General features: G+C 41.0%; 1 protein-coding gene across 2 annotated transcripts in view; it reads right to left on the bottom strand.

Annotated features, from left to right (window-relative positions):
- Nucleotides 1-22,029, bottom strand: part of pdk4 (pyruvate dehydrogenase kinase, isozyme 4) — a 69,555-nt gene that overhangs the window by 8,535 nt on the left and 38,991 nt on the right. For both annotated transcript variants that reach the window (XM_060825452.1, XM_060825453.1), the window contains exons 7-9: nt 11,172-11,248; nt 9,228-9,326; nt 6,109-6,219 (exon numbers count right to left, since the gene is read on the bottom strand). In XM_060825452.1, the coding sequence (XP_060681435.1) occupies nt 6,109-6,219; nt 9,228-9,326; nt 11,172-11,248 (287 nt within the window). The remainder of the gene's footprint in view (nt 1-6,108; nt 6,220-9,227; nt 9,327-11,171; nt 11,249-22,029) is intronic.

Genomic DNA, 22,029 nt, shown 5'->3' with positions numbered 1-22,029 from the left:
CTAACACAATGATCTCTTGGAACGCGACATACCCCTCGTTGCATTAGATTCAGTTTCAATTCCAGAAACTTGGCTGTTTGTGCTACACTCCCCTGAGAATCCATCACCCCTGTCATTTTCCAAAACAGCATTCTTGCTTGAAATGGGTATTGCCACAGAACACATCTGCATTACCTGCCTACCTCTCTTACCCTTCCTAGAGTTAACCCATCTATGTGACTATATCTGAGACTTCCTCCCCTTCCTATAACTGCCATCCATCACATATTGTTGCTGTTGCAAATTCCTCATTGCTTCTAACTGTCTCTCCAACCGATCCATTCGATCTGATAAGATTCGCAACCAACAGTATTTATTGCGGATATAATCCGCAGTAACCCTTAAATTCACTTTAAACTCCCACATCTGACAATAAACACATATCACTCTACTAAAGGCCATTTTTGCTCCTTCACAATTGACAGACCCAGAAAATAACACCGTCTTATTCCTCTACAAAACACTGCCCAGGTTAGATTAATAGTTACGTCTTATATTTTAAGTTTAATCAAGACACATACTTCAAAAAAACATATAATCAAGAAAGAACCCACTCTACTCACTACTACAGACTTTATGTAGGCCACTTAAAACAATTAACTTATCTGATTCTGTGCTGTGAACTTCGCCCAAACAGTTTCTCCAAGATCAGTTGTGAATTTCACTGTTGAATTGTTCATGATTTCAGTTTGGAGTTCAGGGATACCTATGACTTGTACTCTCTGTCAGGCTGCTTTGCATGCAGGGACACACACAAATCTCACATAATATGCATCTTGCCACTTGGCTTATCAGATCCTTGAATTTATAAATAAAGGCATAGAGTGTAAAAGCAAGGAAGTGATGCTACACCTCTATAAATCATTAGTCAGACCACATTTGGAGCTTTGCGTTCAGTTCTGGGTATCTTATTTAAGGAACATTGTTAGGCCCTGGAGAGAATGCAGAGGAGATTTATTAGAATGATACGAGCAATGACTGTTTTATATACAGAAAGGATTAGAGAAATTGGGCTTATTCCCCTTGGAGCAAAGAAGGTTAAGAGGTGATCCTATTGAGGTGTTCAAAATTATGAATAATTTTCACAGAGTAACGAAGGATACTCTGTTTCCACTAGTTGGTGTGTCAGTAACTAGGGTTCTCAATTACAAGATTACCAGCAACACAGCTAGGAGGGCGATGAGCAGAAACTTATTTACTTAGAAAGTTGTTAGGATTTGAATTGCACTGCCTGGGAGAGTGCTGGAAGCAGATTTCACAGGAGGCTTCAAAAGAGAGCGAGATGTATGTTTGAAAGTGATTAATTTAAAGGCTTATGGAGATAGGGCATGAGAGTGGGACTAGCTGGATAGCTCTTTCAGGAGCCAGTACAACATGAGTTGATTGCCCTCCTCCATACTGTAAATTTCTATTATTGTTCTAACTTTGCTTCAAATTTCTGACACTTCAACCCACCTATATCACTTGCTTTTTTTCCTCAGTTAAGGTTCAGCCTTATATCTCTGACAAGTTAAAAATGCCCATTTAATAACGGTCATTGAAAATGATGGAAAATGGGAGTTGTCTTATAGATAATAAGTGGCGAAGTAGAAAGTACACTGACAAGAAAGTTTGAGTACACATGTGCTATGAGTTATGTTAAATTGTATGGTTATGATTTCTTTTTTTTCCTCCGTACAAAAGCAACATTGTTTAAACAGAAAATGCCTTAAAGATTTGAATGGTCACTGAATGAGAGTTAATAGTTTTAAAAGTGTTAAGTGCAAGAAGTATTGAAAAGTTTTCAGTAGCTTATTAGTACTTGAAAATAAAGTGCTGGAAATAAAGAAAACTACTAGACATAAAAAAACCCACTGACCAAAAATACAAAAATGCCAGCATGGAATTTCTGGCCTGCATTGCTGATCTCAACTTTTCTTGATTAATTTTTAAACTAACTCCATCAAAAATGTCCTAGGTGTTCACAAAGTCTGCTTACAGTAAAACTATCAATAATACTCAGAAAACAACTGCAGCTTACAACTGATACATAAAAAGATGCATTCTTAGATTCACATAGAATGCCTTTATTCAGTTTTTTTTAGATTCATGCTTAGAGACTTTTACAATCAGAGAAAAGTAGTAGGGATTTGAAAACACAAACAAGGAACAATTACCATATATAGACCAGTTCGTCACACTGTGCTGCCAATGGCAGAAAGACTCTACACCTCAAAGAATTTTTTTGGAATACAGCTACAAACTAAACAGCAAGGAACTGATTAAAGGATAAATCAGCCTCAGAAAAGATGTAGTGGCTTTTTACAGTTCACCACATTTCAGGAGTATTCTCATGACCTGTAAAAAACTGATAAACTGTTTGGCCAGCATGTTAAAACTGCTTCTGGGTTCTGAAGGAAGGTCACTGGACCCAAAAGGGTTAACTCTGATTTGTCTCCGCAGATGCTGCCCCAGATCTACTGAGTTTTTCCAACAATTTCTGTTTGGTTTCTGATTTCCAGTGTCCACATTTCTTTTGTTTTTCTTACATTAAAAAAAAACCCACTAGTACTCAGTGTAGCAACATCCAGGTGCACTCAACAGGAGTACACTGCATTAAGTTTTGTCAGTGGAGCACAGAGACCGATGGCCAAACTGTTGTTTCGCACAATGGTGTGAAGGCAGCTCGTCTCCTGTTGAGGCAGTTTTGCACTGGCACTGCAGGTCACGCAAGAGCACTCTGGAGCCAGTGATCAGCTCTCCAGTTTCTAAAGCATCTTCCCCACTTACCAATTCAGAGAATTAACATACAAAGGTTTCTTAGGAATACAAGTTATGTTGAAATGTGCTTTCATGAAACAATTTTTCGAACTATTCTATAACTTAATGCATACATTTCTGCACATGCAAATATATAGAAACGCTAAACCTGAAGTATTTTCCACCACTGAACATATAAACTATAAAAAGAAAGCAAAATACTTATGGGATTAAAATAAATTAATTAAATAGCTCTTTCAAAGAGCTGGCATATAGATGATGGGCCAAATGGTCTCCTTCTATACTGCATTATTCTATGATAATGCCTTGAACGTACTCATTTTATCATAATTTACTTGTTACTTTCCTACTTCCTTAAATTAAGTTTGTTTATTTAGTTTTGCAACAAGTGATTTTTCTCCCCTTTATGCCAGGAGTCAAGCTAAGTTCAAACCCATTTTAACATTGACCTATATATTTTCTTGAATGTAAATGTTTCAATTTCTTACAAAAGTATTGTTTTCCTGACTCTCACTCTCTTTGATGGCCAGCGATCTTGGAGCAATAGATTACAAAATTTTCCTTATAATACTTTGCCATTCCTGAGAAGCTCAGATTACATCTGACACCTCCTCCATAATAACTATTTTACCATCAATTGAACATGTTTTGCTTTTAGAACTCCAACGTTACATGGTTTCCACCATACTTAGCTTCTATAATGGCCTCAGTAGGAAAGTCCAACATGAATTCCACAGACTACACATGGTTTTGATCCATGTTTTCTATCTCTCAAAGCCTATGTACTTTACCTAAGTCTGGTAATCTTTTTCGTATTTGGTATGGGAAAGTTACAGACTTGGGAGTTTAGAAATGACTTGCTTTGCATGGCTGGGTGATGTTGAATAAATCCTAAATCAGAATATTTGTCGGGTTCCACACAGATTAGTACTGGGAGCGGAACTGTTTACAATACATGTAGATGACTTGGAGGAAGAAAGCGAATGCACTGTAGCCAAATTTGCAGACGACACAAAAACAGGTGGCAGGCAGGTTTGTGCAAAGGATACAGTACGCACAGAGATATTGTTATGTTAAGTGGGCAAAATGTTGACAATGGAATATAATGTGGAATTGTTCATTTTGGAAGACAGAACAAAAGAACAGAATATTATTTCAATAGAGAAAGCTACAACAAAAATGAACTTGGGGTAGCTGTGCTTGAAACACAGAAAGCTAGCACATAGGTGCAGCAGGCAATCAGGAAGGCTCATGGAACGTTTATCCTTATTTCAAGAGAATTGCAGTGTAAGAGTGGGGACAACTTACTGCAACTGTACAAGGTGCTGGCGAGGCCACATTTGAAGTATTGTTAGCAGTTTTGGTCCACTTATTTAGGGGAAGATTTTATCTTATTGCAAGCAGTTCTGAGAGAATTCACAAGAATGATCCCTGATGTGGAGGGATTAAGCAGGTTGAGACTCTACTCACTGGAGTTTAAAAGAATGAGAGAGGATCTCATTGAAACACACAGGATTCCTAAGGGGCTTGACAGGTAAATGCTGAGAAGGCATTTTTGCTCATAGGAGAGTCTAGAGGCTTTGGACATTGTCTCTGAATAAAGGGGTGCGAGTTAAGACTAAGATGAGGAGGAATTTTTCCTCTCAGAGTTGTAGAACTCCTTGCTACAAACAGCTGTTGGAACCAATTTCTTGTGTTTATTTAAGGCTGAAATAGATAAATTATTGATCTGTCAGGGAATCAAGGGTTATGGGGAAAATGTAAGAAAATTTATATGAGGACTGTTGGACAAACCATGATACAGTTGAATGGCACAGCAGGCTCAAGGGCCGAATGATCTACTTCTGTTCCTAATTCTTACGGTCCTATGTGCTGATATGTGCAATTTGAAATACGTGCATTTTAATGGAACAAAGAATTAAATGAGTGCACAGTGCATTGAATGATAACAGAACTGGGTCATCCACAACTGAAGACTGGCATTCAATATTCAGGCATAAAATGGGTAAGGTTAAGAAGACTGGGGACATCTATATATTGTTGAAAAATGTGGTGCTGGAAAAACACAGCAGGCCGGGCAGCATCCGAGGAGCAGGAGAATCGACGTTTTGGACATAAGCCCTTCTTCAGGAATGAGGCTGGTGTGCCAAGCGGGCTGAGATAAAGGGTAGCGGGGAGGGAACTTGGGGGAGGGGCACTGGGAATACGATAAGTGGAAAGAGGTGAGGGTGAGGGTGATAGGCCGGAGAGGGGGTGGGGGCAGAGAGGTCGGGAAGAAGATGGCAGGTCAAAAGGGCGGTGCTGAATCCAGGGGTTGGGACTGAGATAAGGTGGGGGGAGGGGAAATGAGGAAGCTGGATAAATCTACATCATCCCGTGTGGTTGGAGGGTTCCTAGGCAGAAGATGAGGCGCTCTTCCTCCAGGCATTGTGTTGCCATGGTCTGGCGATGGAGGAGGCCAAGGACCTGCATGTCCTTGGCGGAGTGGGAGGGGGAGTTAAAGTGTTGAGCCACGGGGCGGTTGGGTTGGTTGATGCGGGTGTCCCAGAGGTGTTCCCTGAAACGTTCCGCAAGTAGGCGGCCTGTCTCCCCAATGTAGAGGAGACCACATTGGGTGCAGCGGATGCAGTAAATGATATGTGTGGAGGTGCAGGTGAAGGTGCCGGGAGTGGAGGTGGGGTTGGTGGGGGGTGTGGACCTGATGAGGGAGTCGTGGAGGGAGTGGTCTCTCCTGAATGCTGATAGGGGTGGGGAGGGAAATATATTCTTGGTGGTGGGGTCTGTTTGGAGGTGGCGGAAATGACGGTGGATGGTACGATGTATCCGGAGGTTGGTGGGGTGGTAGGTGAGAATCCTGGTGGCGATTGGAGGTGTGGGCTTCAAGGGCGGAGGTGCGGGAAGTGGAGGAGATGCAGTGGAGAGCATCTTCGACCATGTTGGAGGGGAAATTGCTGTCTTTGAAGAAGAAGGCTATTTGGGTTGTTTGGTAGTGGAATTGGTCCTCCTGGGAGCAGATGCGGCGGAGGTGAAGGAATTGAGAATACAGGATGGCATTTTTATAGGGGGCAGGGTGGGAGGAGGTGTAATGTAGGTAGCTGTGAGAGTCGGTCGGTTTGTAGTAAATGTCTGCGTTGAGGTCTAGGATGGAGAGGGAGAAGTCTGAGACAGTCCAGGTAAATTTGAGGTCGGGGTCACAGGTTCCAGTCAACATCAACATTTTAAGGAAACAAGGAGAAAAATGTATGAGGGATGTGGAAGATAAAACCAGCAATGCAGATTTATGTGTAATTATATATAAGGATTACTTACCAGAGGAGCTGTTTGGAGATTCTGTACCACTGGCTTGGGAGCTGTGGAATACATGTAACTGAACAGTCGATCAATTTTACGGAGAGGGACGCCACCACCCCTGTCAGATATCTAAAAGCAAAGGTAATTTTGATCACCATAACTGCTGGTTCCATAAGAAAACCCAGAAGTAAGAATAAAAAACGAAGTAGTAAAATCTATTTTTCCTTAATTGGAATACAAGTCAAAATTATATTCTGCCAAATACAATCACAAGAATGGGGATAAGGAAGGCCATTTAGCCTACGGATTTGTGTATTCAGAGATCCCAATCCCACCCTTCATAACATCCAACTGCCTCATAAATGATTCAAGGGTATTTTCAAGACCAGATTATTTGTGTTTATTCAATATATTGATCACTGTACCTGGGTTAAAAAAGATTATGATACAACCTTATATGAGCCTTACTGAATACTTTAAGAGATTCAAATTTGCTTCCATTATTGGTTCCTCTTTATTTGTCATACTTGTTATCTCTTCAAAGAATCCGGATCAATTTTCCAGTCATGATTTCCCCTTGATGAAGCCATGTTGATTCTGTCTGATTATATTATGACTTAATACTATATCTTAATACTTAAGATCCTGAAGTGATTTGACAAGGTGGAGGCTAAGAAGACTTTTCCCTTGTGGGGATGTCTAGAACTAGGAGACATGGTTTAATCATTCGGGGCCTCTCATTCAAAATCAAAATAAGGAGAACTTATTTTCGCTCAGAGGGCTGTTAGTCTGTAGAATGATTGTCCCCAGAGACCAGTGCAAATTTTTCCACTGAGTGCATTCAAGGCTGAGTTAGATAAACGTTTGGTTGACAAAGGAGTCATGGGTTATAGGACACAGATGGCAGAATGAAATTGAGGCCACAATCAGATCAACCATGATTTCATCAAATGGTACAGCAGGCTTCAGGGGCCAAATTATCTTCTCCTCCTCCTAACTTTATATATTCAAAGGCTTCAATCTATTTATTCTAAATCTGTTAAGATCTTGAGAGAAAAGAATGAATTTTGAAGAAAATGCAATGAATAATTGTGCTGTAATACCATATACTAGATTTGAAATGATTATAAAATTATATTGTCCTCTAGCTTAAATCTGGGTCTACTAGCCTTGTTCTATTTGTGCCATTTAAAGTAAGGTGAAGATTATATTTTTCTTTACTATTTGCAATATGTACCTCTAGATAGTTACTATTCAGAAACAATCCATGAATGCTACTATGCATTGGTTTCCATTAAGTTTCAGCTGCAATTGTTCTGCCTACTTGATTATTTACTCCATCTTGCACTGTAACTCCTTAGTTACTTCAGTCAATTTTAATTCCCTCCCTAGTGTCATCAGAAATTTTATGAATCTAAGTCAAAAAAGTAAATTAGAAATACTGTTAGGCCCTGACTAAATGCTCATCCAGGACTACAGATGTTGAAGATCAGAGTCGAAGATTATGGTGCTGGAAAAGCACAGCCGGTCAGGCAGCATCCAAGGAGCAGGAGAATCAATGTTTCGAGCATAAGCTCTTCATCAGGAATGAGGTTTGTGGCCCAAGGGCACTGAGAGCTAAATGGGACGGGGGTGGCGCTTGGAAGGGCAGAAGATAAATTGAAGGTGAAGGTGATTGGTCGGAACGGAGGGTGGAGCAGATAGGTGGGAAAGAAGATAGACAGTTCAAGAGGGCGGTGCCAAGTTGGAAAGATGGATCAGGGATAAGGTGGCAGGCAGGGGAAATAAGGGAACTGGTGAAATTCACATTGATCCCGTGTGGTTGGAGGCTCTCAAGGTGGAAGATGAGGCATCCTTCCTTCAGGAGTTGGGTAGCTAGAGTTTGGCGGTGGAGGAAGCCCAAGACTTGCATGTCTTTGACAGAATAAGGTGGGAGAGGCGGGTGGTTAAGGTGTTCGGCCAGGGTGGTGGGGTTGCTTGGTGCATGTGTCCCAGAGATGTTCTCTGAAACGTTCCACAAATTGGCACCCTGTTTCCCCAATGTAGAGGAGACCACTTCGAGAGCCACAGACACAGTAGATGAGGTGTGTGGAAATACAGGTAAATCTCTGTCAGATGTGGAAGGATCCTATGGGGCCTTGGACAGAGGTGAGGGTGGAGATGCGGGCACTGGTTTTGCACTTCTTGTGTTGCAAGGGAAGGTGTCAGCAGTGGAGGGTGGGTTAGGTGAGCATGGACCTAACAACAGAGTCACAGAGAGAATGGTCTTTCCAAAACACAAATAGGGGTGGGGAGGGAAATATATCCCTGGTGGTGTGATTTGTTTGTAGGTAGCAGAAATGGCAAAGAATGATGCGATGTATCCAGCGGTTGGTGGGGTAGAATGTGAGGACCGGGGAGGGGGGGGATTATGTCCTTGTTGTTATTGGAGGGGTGGGGTTCAAGGGCAGAGATGCGGGAAGTGGAGGAGATGCGCTGGAGGGCACAGTCAGCCACATGGGAGGAGAAATTGCGGTCTTTCAAGAAGAAGGCAATCTGGGATGTTCTATGGTGGAATTGGTCCTCCTGGGAGCAGATGCAGCGAAGGCAAAGGAATTAGAAATAAGGCATAGTATTTTTACAGGAGGTTAGGTGGGAATCGATGTAGTCCAGGTAGCAATGGGAGTCAGTGGGTTTGTAGTAGATGTCCGTGTTGAGTTGGTCACCTGAAATGGAGATAGAGAGGTCCAGGAAGGGGAGGGAGGTGTCTGAGATGGTCCAGGTGAACTTGACATCGGGGTGGATGGTGCTCATGATGTTGATGAACTGTTCATCCATCCCACTCAGTACTTCCCCTTTACCATTGATTTAAGGAATAAGGAACGATAAAGTTGGCAGGTATCAATGACTGCTGTCATGCCAATTTTGAATAAAGGCTTCATAGCAGTCTGCTTCTATTTATTTGTGTCTCTAATGTGTTGAATTATTTGCCATAATTAGTTTTGCTGTTGAACAAATCTGTTCTATCAGCTGTTTCAGCATTGTGATTAATGTCATCCATCCATCGTGATACTTTTTAAATCAATCTCAAACTATTATCTCTTATAATAACATTAATCAGGTCTCTTTGATACTGTCTGAGCTGAATTCAAACTTACTTTAATGGTAAGGTCTTCGTTTCCTAAAGCAACCATTACTTTAATAGGAGGGAGAGTAGTACTGGATTCATTATTCTCCACTGTAGCTCTCATTGCATTCTGAAATAGAACAGAAAACCAGAGGCACAGCTTATAAAAATATTATGATATTTGTTGGGTAATTTTCTGATTACACTTATATTTTCTAATCAAATTTCTGATAAGATTATTGCTCATTGTTGTTATTGTTCTCATTGCTCCCAGTTCAGATAAAAACCACAATGGTTGACAGTATCCACAATCTATAAAATTTAATTCTATAAAACCTATATTCAGCAAGATTTTCTTATTGCCAAATTAACTAGCCTCTAAGTGCTCATACATTTCCAATTAGTGGCCATTTCTATTTGAGAACATTCTTTAAAGTTGTTTTTGGTAAAATGTTCATAGCTGATGCGAATGAATTCCAAACAAAAACAGAAAAATTAATCAATATTCCAAAACTACCAGGAATACTATACTAAATGTGAAAAGCATTTGAAATTCAAAGTTGTGAGAAGATTTGTAGCTCAGGTGCTCGTTTTGTGGTTCTGTTCGCCGAGCTGGGAATTTGTGTTGCAGACGTTTCATCCCCTGTCTAGGTGACATCCTCTGTGCTTGGGAGCCTCCTGTGAAGCGCTTCTGTGATGTTTCCTCCGGCATTTATAGTTGTTTGTCTCTGCCGCTTCTGGTTGTCCATTCCAGCTGTCCGCTGCAGTGGCCGGTATATTGGGTCCAGGTCAATGTGTTTGTTGATAGAATCTGTGGATGAGTGCCATGCCTCTAGGAATTCACTGGCTGTTCTCTGTTTGGCTTGTCCTATAATAGTAGTGTTGTCCCAGTCAGACTCATGTTGCTTGTCATCTGTGTGTGTGGCTACTAAGGATAGCTGGTCGTGTCGTTTCGTGGCTAGTTGGTGTTCATGGATATGGATCTTTAGCTGTCTTCCTGTTTGTCCTATGTAGTGTTTTGTGCAGTCCTTGCATGCGATTTTGTACACTACGTTGGTTTTGCTCATGCTGGGTATTGGATCCTTTGTCCTGGTGAGTTGTTGTCTGAGAGTGGCTGTAGGTTTGTGAGCTGTTATGAGTCCTATTGGTCGTAGTAGTCTGGCTGTCAGTTCAGAAATGTTCTTGATGCATGGTAACATGGCTAGTCCTTTGGGTTGTGGCACGTTTTCATTCCGTTGTCTTTCCCTTAGGCATCTGTTGATGAACTTGCGGGGGTATCCGTTTTTGGCGAATACAGAGACCCAGATTCAATTCCCACCTCAGGCGACTGACTGTGTGGAGTTTGCACGTTCTCCGTCTGTCTGCATGGGTTTCCTCCGGGTGCTCCAGTATCCTCCCACAGTCCAAAGATGTGCGGGTCAGGTGAATTGGCCATGCTAAATTGCCCGTAGTGTTAGGTAAGGGGCGAATGTAGGGGTATGGGTGGGTTGCGCTTCGGCGGGTCGGTGTGGACTTGTTGGGCCAAAGGGCCTGTTTCCACACTATAAGTAATCTAAGTAATCTAATCTAAAAAAAAATTGTAGAGGTGTTCTTCTTTCTCTTTTTCAGTTCAGGTGTGCTGTAATGTGTTGTGACCCTTTTGAACAGTGTCTTGATGCAACTTCTTTTGTGTGTGTTGGGGTGGTTGCTTTCGTAGTTCAGGACTTGGTCTGTGTGTGTGGCTTTCCTGTATACCTTTGTGGTGAATTCTCCGTTCAGTGTTCTCTGTATCATCACGTCTAGGAATGGGAGTTGGTTGTCCTTTTCTTCTTCTCTAGTGAATCTGATTCCTGTGAGGGTGGCATTGATGATCTGGTGTGTGTTTTCTATTTCTGTGTTTTTAATGATTACAAAGGTGTTATCTATGACTCTATAAACCACTGCCATGTTTCACACTTATTGTTACAGTAGACAGCAACAGGTTGCTGATTCTTACCTTAAAAAGTTCAAAAAATATGTGGTACAAATGGGAAGGAACATAGACAATTTGAATCGGGTGCCATCGGGTTTTTCCTTTCGAAGAGAAGGGAAGAAAAATTATGCATGTAGATAATGGCAATTGCTTTGCTGTATTTACAAATTATGAAGTCAAATGTTTTGTTGTGCTCTAGTTAAAAATTATTTCCATAATGTCAAGGTAAATAAATAGCAATGTTAACTGCTGCTAATTTGGTCACAGGCTTAATCACCTCCACTAAAAATCTCAGTGTTCAAAATTCACACATCATATTCAAAATAACAAGTTGGCTTTGGTAGATCTCTTAATTATAGGCTTGATTAGAAAATATACACACAATTTTAGTTATAATTTACAGGGTAAGCAAGACAAATCAAATCTTTGACTTAAAAAGTTCTTAAATTTTAGTCATAATTTTGGTTTCATATAGGCTACATACACATTTCTAAAGCATAAACAGATTTTCAAATAAAGTTTTCTTATATATTTATATTAATCATGCATCTGTGGGTTCAATCCCAAATCAAAACATGAGACCATATACAAGGCGGATGTTCAATGAAATACTGAACCTCTATTTGTTGAATACAGTAAACAAATACCCTGATCCTTGTTCAGATGTTTGCATGAATTTTTTTAAAACAAAACTTGAACTATTCCTGTAATTTAAACAAAGGACCTATCTCAACCAATACAACTGCAACAGATTTAGTTCGGCATTCTGCTCACCATCCTGTATGCAGATTATGTTTCCGTATAAATTGTTGTGAAAGGGATTAAGTCCGTGGACCAACTTTGTGGGTGATGCCACAGAGCTATATATTATGGGTGTAAAATCCACAAATGGGTGGAGACAGAACACTCTGGGAGAAGCTCACAATGAGACACACTTGAATATGTGACTCTGAGTATTCAAATCCATTTGCACAAAGAGCATTAATTAATTATTATCTCATGTAACTATTGGTCAGGGTCTGGTATGTATTGACTATGTATAGTAGGAGTAGTAAGTATGAGAGTATAATAAATGATGCTACTTTCAAATATGAACTTAACAACAGTTCTTGACTTTGCCTTCTTCAAAACCAATCTGTCAGCCTCCCACGCTCAAATACAAATCATTCATGTATACAACAAACAGCAGGGGTCCCATATCAGGCCCTGTGGAACACCTTTTGAAACACCTTTCCAATCGCAACAGCAACCACTGACCATTACCTTTGGGTTTCCTGGTACCTAGCCAACTTTGGATCTAATTCAATGCATTACCCTGTATCCCATCAGCTTTTTTTTTTACCAGTCTGCCATGCCTTCTAAAATCCATGCAGACAACACCCACTGCACTATCCCCATCGATAATCCTTGTCACTTCCTCAAAGAATTTAATTTAATTTGTAAGGCATAACCTCCCTGGGCGGCACGGTGGCACAGTGGTCTGGGCGGCACGGTGGCACAGTGGTTAGCACTGCTGCCTCACAGCGCCTGAGACCCAGGTTCAATTCCCGACTCAGGCGACTGACTGTGTGGAGTTTGCACGTTCTCCCCGTGTCTGCGTGGGTTTCCTCCGGGTGCTCCGGTTTCCTCCCACTGTCCAAAGATGTGCGGGTCAGGGGAATTGGCCATGCTAAATTGCCCGTAGTGTTAGGTAAGGGGTAAATGTAGGGGTATGGGTGGGTTTCGCTTCGGCGGGTCGGTGTGGACTTGTTGGGCCAAAGGGCCTGTTTCCACACTGTAAGTCTAATCTAATCTCCCCTTAACAAAGCCATGCTGACTAACCCTTACTATACTATGTCTTTCTAAGTGACAGTTTATTCAATTTTACAGGATTGATTCTAATAACTTGCCCAAACTAAAATAAGACTAACTGACCAAAATTGTTTAGTATTTCACTTGTACCCTTTTCAAACAATGGAACCACATTTGCATTCTTCCTGTCCTCCAGCACCTCACCTATATCCAGTGAATGTGTTTAGGATGCCACCCACTGAACAGAAGAAGTGTCATATGGGACTTGAAACTTTAACTCTGTTTCTTTCTTCACAGAAGCTGCCAGACCTGCTGAGTTTCTCCAGCACTTTCTGTTTTTACTTGAGATAGCCACCTCATCCACTTAAAACAAAATGCAGATAGATGCTCCCAATGTTGAAATTCGCCTCAAAGGATTTCAGGCCCAGTGCTTCTATATAATTCTCACCAGGCCCTCTCAGATTCCAAACTAAGTTTTATACTTACTTTTCTCGGTAGTATCTACATAATGTGTGCACTAAGCATTAAAACACTGGAGAGAGAAAAGTATATTTATTGCCTCAGGCTAACAAGAATCATCACAAGAATTGCAGGCAAAAAAGGCACTGTCTTTCCTCTCAGTTCTGAATTCCTGTATAGTCACCAAATTCCCCATCTTTGTGCTAATTTTTAAAACAACAATCAATCAGCAGATAGTTTTTGAAGTATGATTATATGAAGCTAAGCTGCACTGCAATACTAACGAGATCCAATATTCTGAGTTCCTAAGAATGACTTAAGAGAAAAGCACTTATGGTTGAGTTTTTGGGGTTTAATGGAAACAAGGAAGAGGGTTCAGAGTGCCATTGTGGTATTGATGAAAGACAAGGATTCATCATGAGAAATGCTGGAACTAAAGGGAAAAATTGGGTGTCATCCATTAGGTAATTTAAAGCACAAACCTGTTCATAGTGATTGAATAGACTGGAGCAAATAGAGGAAAATTATGTCAAAATTGGTTCGGAAAAATGTGAAACAATAAAGGTCAATATTCTCTTCAGGAAAGTTCGCACTTTTCTATCAGAATGGTAGACAGATTGTGAACAGCAGTCACAGAAGTTACAGGAGAAAGCACCAGGGTGGTTGCTGAATGGGCAGGCAGATAGTAGTTAGTGCCTTTTGATTATTTCTCCATTTACCTGTTGGAAACAATTTTACAATACATGCTACCTAGGGAGCCTCCCCAACCAGTTGCTCAATTATCAGGAAATCACTGGACAGCACACTATATCCTGATGATTAACTTTAATGTGTGCACCATTTTTTGATATGGTTGCAGTGTAGTCAAGGGTCACCATCAAAAGAGTGCACTGATAAAAAATCAGCCTTGTAATTTTATATTATAGAATATCAGGACCACTGCAGTGCTACTGCTAGGCATAATGTACAATTGTGGGAAATATCACCCTGCAGACATAGGAGATTTTCATTTCTTTAGCAGACATGATTATAATTTCACAACTGCAATGAGTTATGTGTGGTAGCCTCAAAGGTTAAAAAGTACTAAGAACTGTAAAATCTCATTTTGATGTGATCACCTTCCACACTCATTTCAGAGGTTCATTTCAACTGTTCAAATTCTTGTTTCGAAGGCAGCTCTAAATTGAAAGTTACTGTTTCTGCCTTCCTTCATAAATAATAAAAATGCATATTACTAATTGTGTTTACGCAGGTTTTCTTAATCAGGATTGAGGGAAATGTATCCTTGCTTCTCACTGCAATTACACATTAATATTATAACTCAGTACATAAAATTTGCAAATAGATAGAAGGCAGATAAAAATGCTATTATTCTGCAGAATACCACAAATGAGTTGAACGGTCTGTGTATAGGACCATGAGAGGTAAAAGGAGTAGAGCACTGAACCCGTCCAGTCTGCTTCACCATTCAATGAGATTCATAATTTTGTTTTTAATCATTCACAAGGTGTGGGCATCACCGGCTAGGTCAGCATTTATTTCTCATTCCTAATTGTCTATAAAGCAGTTAAGGGTCAAACACAATTAAAAACCTGTCTCTCTCAGCTTTAAATACTAAATAACCCCGTCTCCAAAGCTTTCTGCAAAGAATCAAAAATATTCACTACCCTCTGAGAAGAAATTCCTTTCCATCTCAATTTTAAATCTCAGATCTAATCTATACAATATTGATCTTAATGAAGGAACTGAGGGCATTCTGGCTAAATTTGCAGACGATACAAAGATAGATGGAGGGACAGGTAGCATTGAGTAGGCTGGGAAGGATTTGCACAGGTTAGGTGAGTGAGCAAAGAAGTGGCAAATGGAGTACAACATGGGAAAGTGTAAGGTCATGCACTTTGGTAGGAAGAATAGAGGCACAGGTTATTTTCTAAATGAGGATAAAATTTAAAAATCTGAATTGCATAGGGACTTGGGAGTTCTCATCCAGGATACTCCTAAGGTAAACTTGCAGGTTGAGTCTGTAGTTAGAAAGGTAATTACAATGTTGGCATTTATTTTGAAAGGACTAGAATAAAAAAGCAGGATGTACTCCTGAGGCTTTAAAAGGCTCTGTAAAGACCACATTGAATGTATTATGAGCAATTTTGGGCCCCATACTTCAGGAAGGATGCACAAGCCCTGAAGTGAGGAGGAAGTTCATGAGAATGATCCCAGGAATGAAAGGCTTAACATATAGGAACGTTTGAGGACTCTGGGTCGATACTCGATGAAGTTTAGAGGATGAGGGGGGATCTAATTGAAAATTACAGAATACTAAATGGCCTAGACAGAGTGGATGGTGGGAAGATGTTTCCATTATCAGGAGAGACTAGGAGCCAAGGGCACGGCATTAGAATAAAGGGAAGACCCTTTAGAAGGGAGATGAGGATAAACTACTTCAGCCAGAAAGTGGTGAATCTATGGAATTCATTATCACAGAAGGCTGTGGAGGCCAGGTCATTGAGTATATTTAAGACAAAGATAGATAGGTTCTTGATTGTCAAGGGGATCAAAGGTTCGGGGGAGGAAACAGGAGAATGGGGTTGAGAAACTTATCAGTCATGATTGAATGACAGAGCAGAATCAATGGGCCAAATGGCCTAATCTCTGCTCTGATATCTTATGGTCTTATGATCTAAGATTATGCCCTCTCCCACAAGGGGAAACAACTTTTCCACATCTACCCTATTATGTCACCTAAGAATTTTATGTGTAATAATAAGGTCATCCTTCATTCTTCTATACTCCAACAGTTACAGGCCCAACTTATTCAACCTATTCTCATGAGAAGGGATCAGCATATGAACCTTCTCCAAACTGCCTCCAATGCCAATATTATCTTGCCTTAGATAAGGACTCAAAAACTGTTCACGCTATTTCTACAGTGGTCTGACAAGTGCCTTGTATTGTTTTAGCAAAATCACCCTATATTTTTACTTTATTCCCTTTGACATGAAGACCATTTCATTTTCCTCCCCATCCCTGAACAATATTGAAATTAACAGCAATGACCTAAAAAGAGACTAATGTTTGTTAAAGGCATTACAGGTTGCTATCAGAGGTGAAGATGATCACTTCATAAACTGTCATAAATTTGTTGATGCTCAGTGCTAAATACAATAAAAGTTGAATGATTGATCTGGAATAGAAAGGAAGTCAGAGTGCAGCAGGCAATGTAGTGTGCTGGTCACACAGCTAGCACAATACATTCACCAAATTGGTGTACAAAGTTAAAAATCACACAACACCAGGTTATAGTCCAACAGGTTTAATTGGAAGCACACTAGCTTTCGGAGCAACGCTCCTTCATCAGATGAAGGTGCGTCTCTCCGAAAGCTAGTGTGCTTCCAATTAAATCTGTTGGACTATAACCTGGTGTTGTGTGATTTTTAACTTTGTACACCCCAGTCCAACACCGGCATCTCCAAATCATGACCAAATTGGTGTACATGCTGAGGTTGAAGAATGAACAGCATTGCTTTGTGGTTTTTGTCATTACTCTACCAGTGAGAGGCAACAGCAGATTGCCAATGCTTGTCAGTGTATACAGCTGCCTTGTAAAGATGGCTTGGATGTGGGTGGTGCTGGTTTTCATCAAAAATCTTGTGAGTGGTGTGTCATTCTGGGAACTGAGCATGGTAAGGTGCACCGAGAATCAGATATAAGGGATGTCATAGCGAAGGGTAGATAGTTAGTGAGGATGTTTGATTAGGTACACCAAGAATTCTTGAGGGGTTTTGTTGTGAGAATCCCTCCTAAAAATCTGACACGTGGTTAGCCAATAAAATGTAAGATTCAACCGAATGAAACTATTTTACCCAATGGCCCTTTTTCAGTTGCAGAAGCAACTGTTACAATACAATGGCTTTAAGAGGTGTATTTTGCCCTGGCCTTTGTTTTGAAGAGAGTTTTGAACCATAGGCAGAGAGCTGTGTGGTCCAAGCCAATGAAGTAAACAGCTTATAAGGCCTTGGGTTTTTCTTAAATGTCAGAACAACAGAAGCAGGATGAATGGATGGAGTCAGGTTCCCACAGATCCAGGGTTTTCATTTAACTTTCAGCAGTTGCTGGGGTTTGAAGCTGGCTGTGAAAACTGCTGCATCTCTCCTTCTATTACAGCTAAAAGCTTGGGGTCTCTTCCAGCTGCCAGGATTGCATGTGAGATGATCTGTTTTGCTGATTTTACTTTGCCAAGAATGTGTTAATAGGATGTTACTATACTGGAACAGTTATTGCTTAGAGGTTAGATAATTTTTCCAATAGAGTTAAAGTTATACTAATTCTTCTTTTTTTTTGTTTGTATTTTAACTGGAGTTAAAAATACAGTATGTTTTGCTTAAAGCCAAATCAAATTCCACCTGAAATACAGCACCTTACACTTGCCTTTAAATAAGATAAAAGTAGGGTCTAGACTATCTCCTTGATATAGTTGCAGGGGGTTTGATCTGGTCCATAACACAAGACAATGTGAAAGTTATGCATATAAACTCACAGGGTGATTGTCCTATTCAAAATCATTAGGGGAGGACACAAGACTGTTTTGCCAGGTGAATCGTGCTTTAAAGAGCACTTTGTGGTGCTATCTACTCTAAAAGTGGCCTGGACCATTAGTGTGGAACCATATATGACACGACAGAAATAGCCTGGGAAAGATCAAACAGAAACTCAACTTCAATTTAAAGAAGCTGTTGATCTATCTCTGTAAAGTAAGACTTATAAGATATTTTCATTCTCCACCCAGTGTTAACATTGGGGCCAGTTGGCAAGACAGATAGCATGTGGGTAAGATTAGTGCCAGCAGCATCATGTCTGATCCTTGTTCTGGATGAGGTGGACTTAAAGTCTACCAAGAGGAGTATAGAGGTATAGAAGATGCAGTCGCCAAATTTAGATTATTATGGATATCCAGAGGCATTGATACAAAGTGAAAAGCAAAGCCATTACTTAAAATTATTATACCATAATTGTATATTATTGCTGCATTAGTCATCCATTAATTCAGTGGACCTAAGTTCATGTCCAGCCATGGCAGATGGTGAAATTTGAATTTTTAATAAATCAGGAAGTAAAAGTGTGATGACGATGATGAAACCACTGTTAATTATTGATTGCTTTAAGGAAGGACATCTGTCAAACTTGCATGGTCTGGCCACATTGAGACTCCAGACCTACAGCAATGTGATTGACTCTTAAATAACTTCTGAAGATGGCGTGAGAAACCACACAGTTGCATCTAACCACTGAATTTTTCAAAAAATTTTTGAAATTGGATGGCTCATCTGGCATCAAATTAGGCACCAGAAATGGCAAAGGCAAATTCAGCCAAATCAACTCTGCAAAGTCCTCCTTACTAACACTTGGAGGCTATTGTGAAAATTGAGGGAGCCATTTACCAGACTTAGTCAAGTATCAATCTGACATTGTGATGCTCATGGAATCATACTTTACAGCCAACTGTTCCAGACAACGCTATCACTATCGTGGGGCATGACCTGTCCCAATGGCAGTGCAGACCCAGAAAGCTGGCAGCACAGTAGAATACAGTCAGAAGGGAGTTACCCTAGAGTTCTCAATATTGATTCTGTATCCCATGTTGTTTTGTGGCATCAGGTCAAATACAGACAAGAAAACCACCTGCTGATTACCATGCTCCAACCCTCCTTTAGCTGATGAATCGGACATATTCCATGTTGAACATCACTTGGAGGAAGCAGGAAGGGTGGAAAACGTGCAGAATGTGCTCTGGGTGGGGCAATTCAATGTCCATCAGCAAGACAAACTCAGCAGCAAAACCATAGACAGATTGGTTGTGTCATTAAGGACATAAGTACAAGACTGGATTTGCAGCGGGTAGTGAGAAAAGCAAGAACAGGGAAAAATCTACTTGAACATGTTTTCATCAACCTGCCTGCTTCAGATGTATCTGTCTAATACATAATGACAATCACACAGTCCTTGTTGAGACATAATCCCATGTTCACATTGAGGACACCCTCAATCATGTTGTCATAGCATTGTAGAAGTCTACAACAAAGAAAAAGGTCCTTTGGTGTATTGAGACTGCACAAGTCAAAAGCAATCGAGTCACTATTCTAATACTATTTTCCAGCATTTAGGTCATATCTTTGTATGACTTGATATCGCTTGTATATATTTAAATACCTCTTAAATATTATGGGGGTATCTGCCACTACCACCTTTCCAGGCACTGACGTTCCCGTATCCAGCCCATATCCCTCCAAACCCTTTCTATCCATACACTCAGCCAGATACCTTTTAAATGTTGCAATTGTACAAGCCTTCACCACTTCCTCTGGCAGTTTATTCCATATACACACCACCCTCTGCGTGAAAAAGTTGCCCCATAGGTCCCTTTTATATCTTTCCCCTCTTACCCTAAACCTATGCCCTCGAGTTCTGGTGTCCCCCACTCCAGGGAAAAGACCTTGTCTGTTTACCCTATCCATGCCCATTATGATTTTATAAACCTCTATAAGGTTACCCCTCAGCCTCTGACAGTCCAGGCAAAACAGCCCCAGCCTATTCAACTTCTCCCTGTAGCTCAAATCCTCCAATCCTGGCAACATGCTTGTTAATCAGTAAGTTAATCAAGAATAATGGGAAAATGGCAAAAACGTGGAGTTAAGGATTATGATGTCAGCCATGATCTCACTGAATGGCCGAATAGCCTTCTGCCTATGTGATCTTATCACTGAACAGCACCTATTCCATCCATGATGATATTGTGCTAAAGAGTAGGCCAGAGGCCAAGAATCCTATAGCAAGTACCCTATCTCCTGACTAAACTTTGTCCACCATCTACAAAGCATAAGGCAAAACTGAGATGGAATACACCCCATTCCCTGGAATCTTGATACCCAGGATAAAGCAGCCCAATTGGTTGGCACAAGTATTCTCTCACTTTACCACCAACATAAAGTAACCCCCAGTGGTGTATACCATCTGCAAGATACCACCGGTTGGTCAAACCCAGCAGAGATGGCGGCACAGCGGTATACAGTTGGGAGGGAGTTGCCCTGGGACTCCTCAATATTGACTCTGGACCCATGAAATCTCATGACTTCAAGTTAAACATGGACAAGGAAGCTTCCTGCTGATTACCATGTACCATCCACGCTTGTCTGTTGAATCAGTATTCCTCTATGGAGAAAGCTCTGAGGATGCAAAGGGTGCAAATGTACTCTTGGTAGAAAGAGCATGATCAGCGCTACTGATCATGCTAGTCAGGTCCTATAATAGGACATAGCTGCTAAACTAGTGTGGAGATGGTGAGGGAACCAAGAGGGAAAAACATACATGACCTCACCCTAATGAAACTGTCCGCTGCAAATGCATCCACACATAACAGTATCGATAACAGTGACCAGTGTACAATTCTTGTGGACGAAGTCCCACCATCACATTGAGAATACCCTCCATCACATTGTGTGGCACAATCACTGTGCTAAATGCGATAGACTTTGAGCAGCTTTAGCAACCTAAGACTGGGCATCAATGAGGCACTGTGGGCCATTAACAGCAGCAAAGTTGTATTCCAGCACAATCTGCAACCCCATCATATCCTCACTCAACCATGAACATCAAATTAACACCAGGGGATCAACTCTGGTTCAATGGAAAGTGAAGAGAGGGGCATGCCAGGTGCAGTACCCAAGAATACCTAAAAATGAGGTGTCAACCTGGTGAAACTACCAACTAGGATTACTTGCATGCCCAGCAGCATAAGCATCAAGTGAGACTGAGATAAGTGATCCCACAACCAATAGATCAGATCTAAGCTCTGTAGTCCTGTCAGATCCAGTCATGAATGGTGGTGGACAGTTAAACAACTCACAGAGTAAGAGGCTTCACAAAAATCCCCATCCTCAATATGGAAGAGTCCAGCATATCAGTGCAAAAGATAAGGTTGAAACATCGTAGCAATCTTTAGCCAGAAACACCAAGTGGATGACACAATGGTCACTAGCATTTCAGATAACGATTTTGATTCTTTATTCACTCCATGTGATACCAAGAATTGTTGGAGACACTGAATACTGAAAAGGCTAAGGGCCCTGACAACATTCCAGCAAAAGTAGTGAAGAATCTGCCGCTCCCCTGGCCAAGCTATTCCAGTCCTGTTACAATACTGGCATCTATCCAACAATGTGGAAAATAGCCCAGGCATGTCCTGTAACACATAAAGCAGGGCAAACCCAACCCAGCCAACTACCACCCCATTAGTTCACTCCTGATCATCAGTAAAGTGATGAAAGGTGTTTATCAACAGTGTAGCACATCAAGTAGCACATGCTCAGTGACACCCATTTGGGTTCTGCCAGGGCCACTCAGCTCCTAACCTCATTACAGCCATAGTTCAAACATGGACAGAAGACCTGTTTTCAAGGGGTGAGGTGAGAGGAATTGCTGTTGACATCAAGATCGCATTTGACCAAGTGTGGCATCAAGGAGCCCTAGCAAAGCTGGAGTCATGGAAATTGGGGGAAAAATCTCTACTGGTTGAAATATTACTTGCCTCTTGACAGCTCAAGCCTGGGTATTGTCCAGATCTTCTTGCATTTGAACATAG

Source organism: Hemiscyllium ocellatum, chromosome 5, assembly GCF_020745735.1.
Source record: "Hemiscyllium ocellatum isolate sHemOce1 chromosome 5, sHemOce1.pat.X.cur, whole genome shotgun sequence".
Taxonomy (NCBI): Eukaryota; Metazoa; Chordata; class Chondrichthyes; order Orectolobiformes; family Hemiscylliidae; genus Hemiscyllium; species Hemiscyllium ocellatum.
This window is presented reverse-complemented; position numbering and strand designations above follow the sequence as displayed.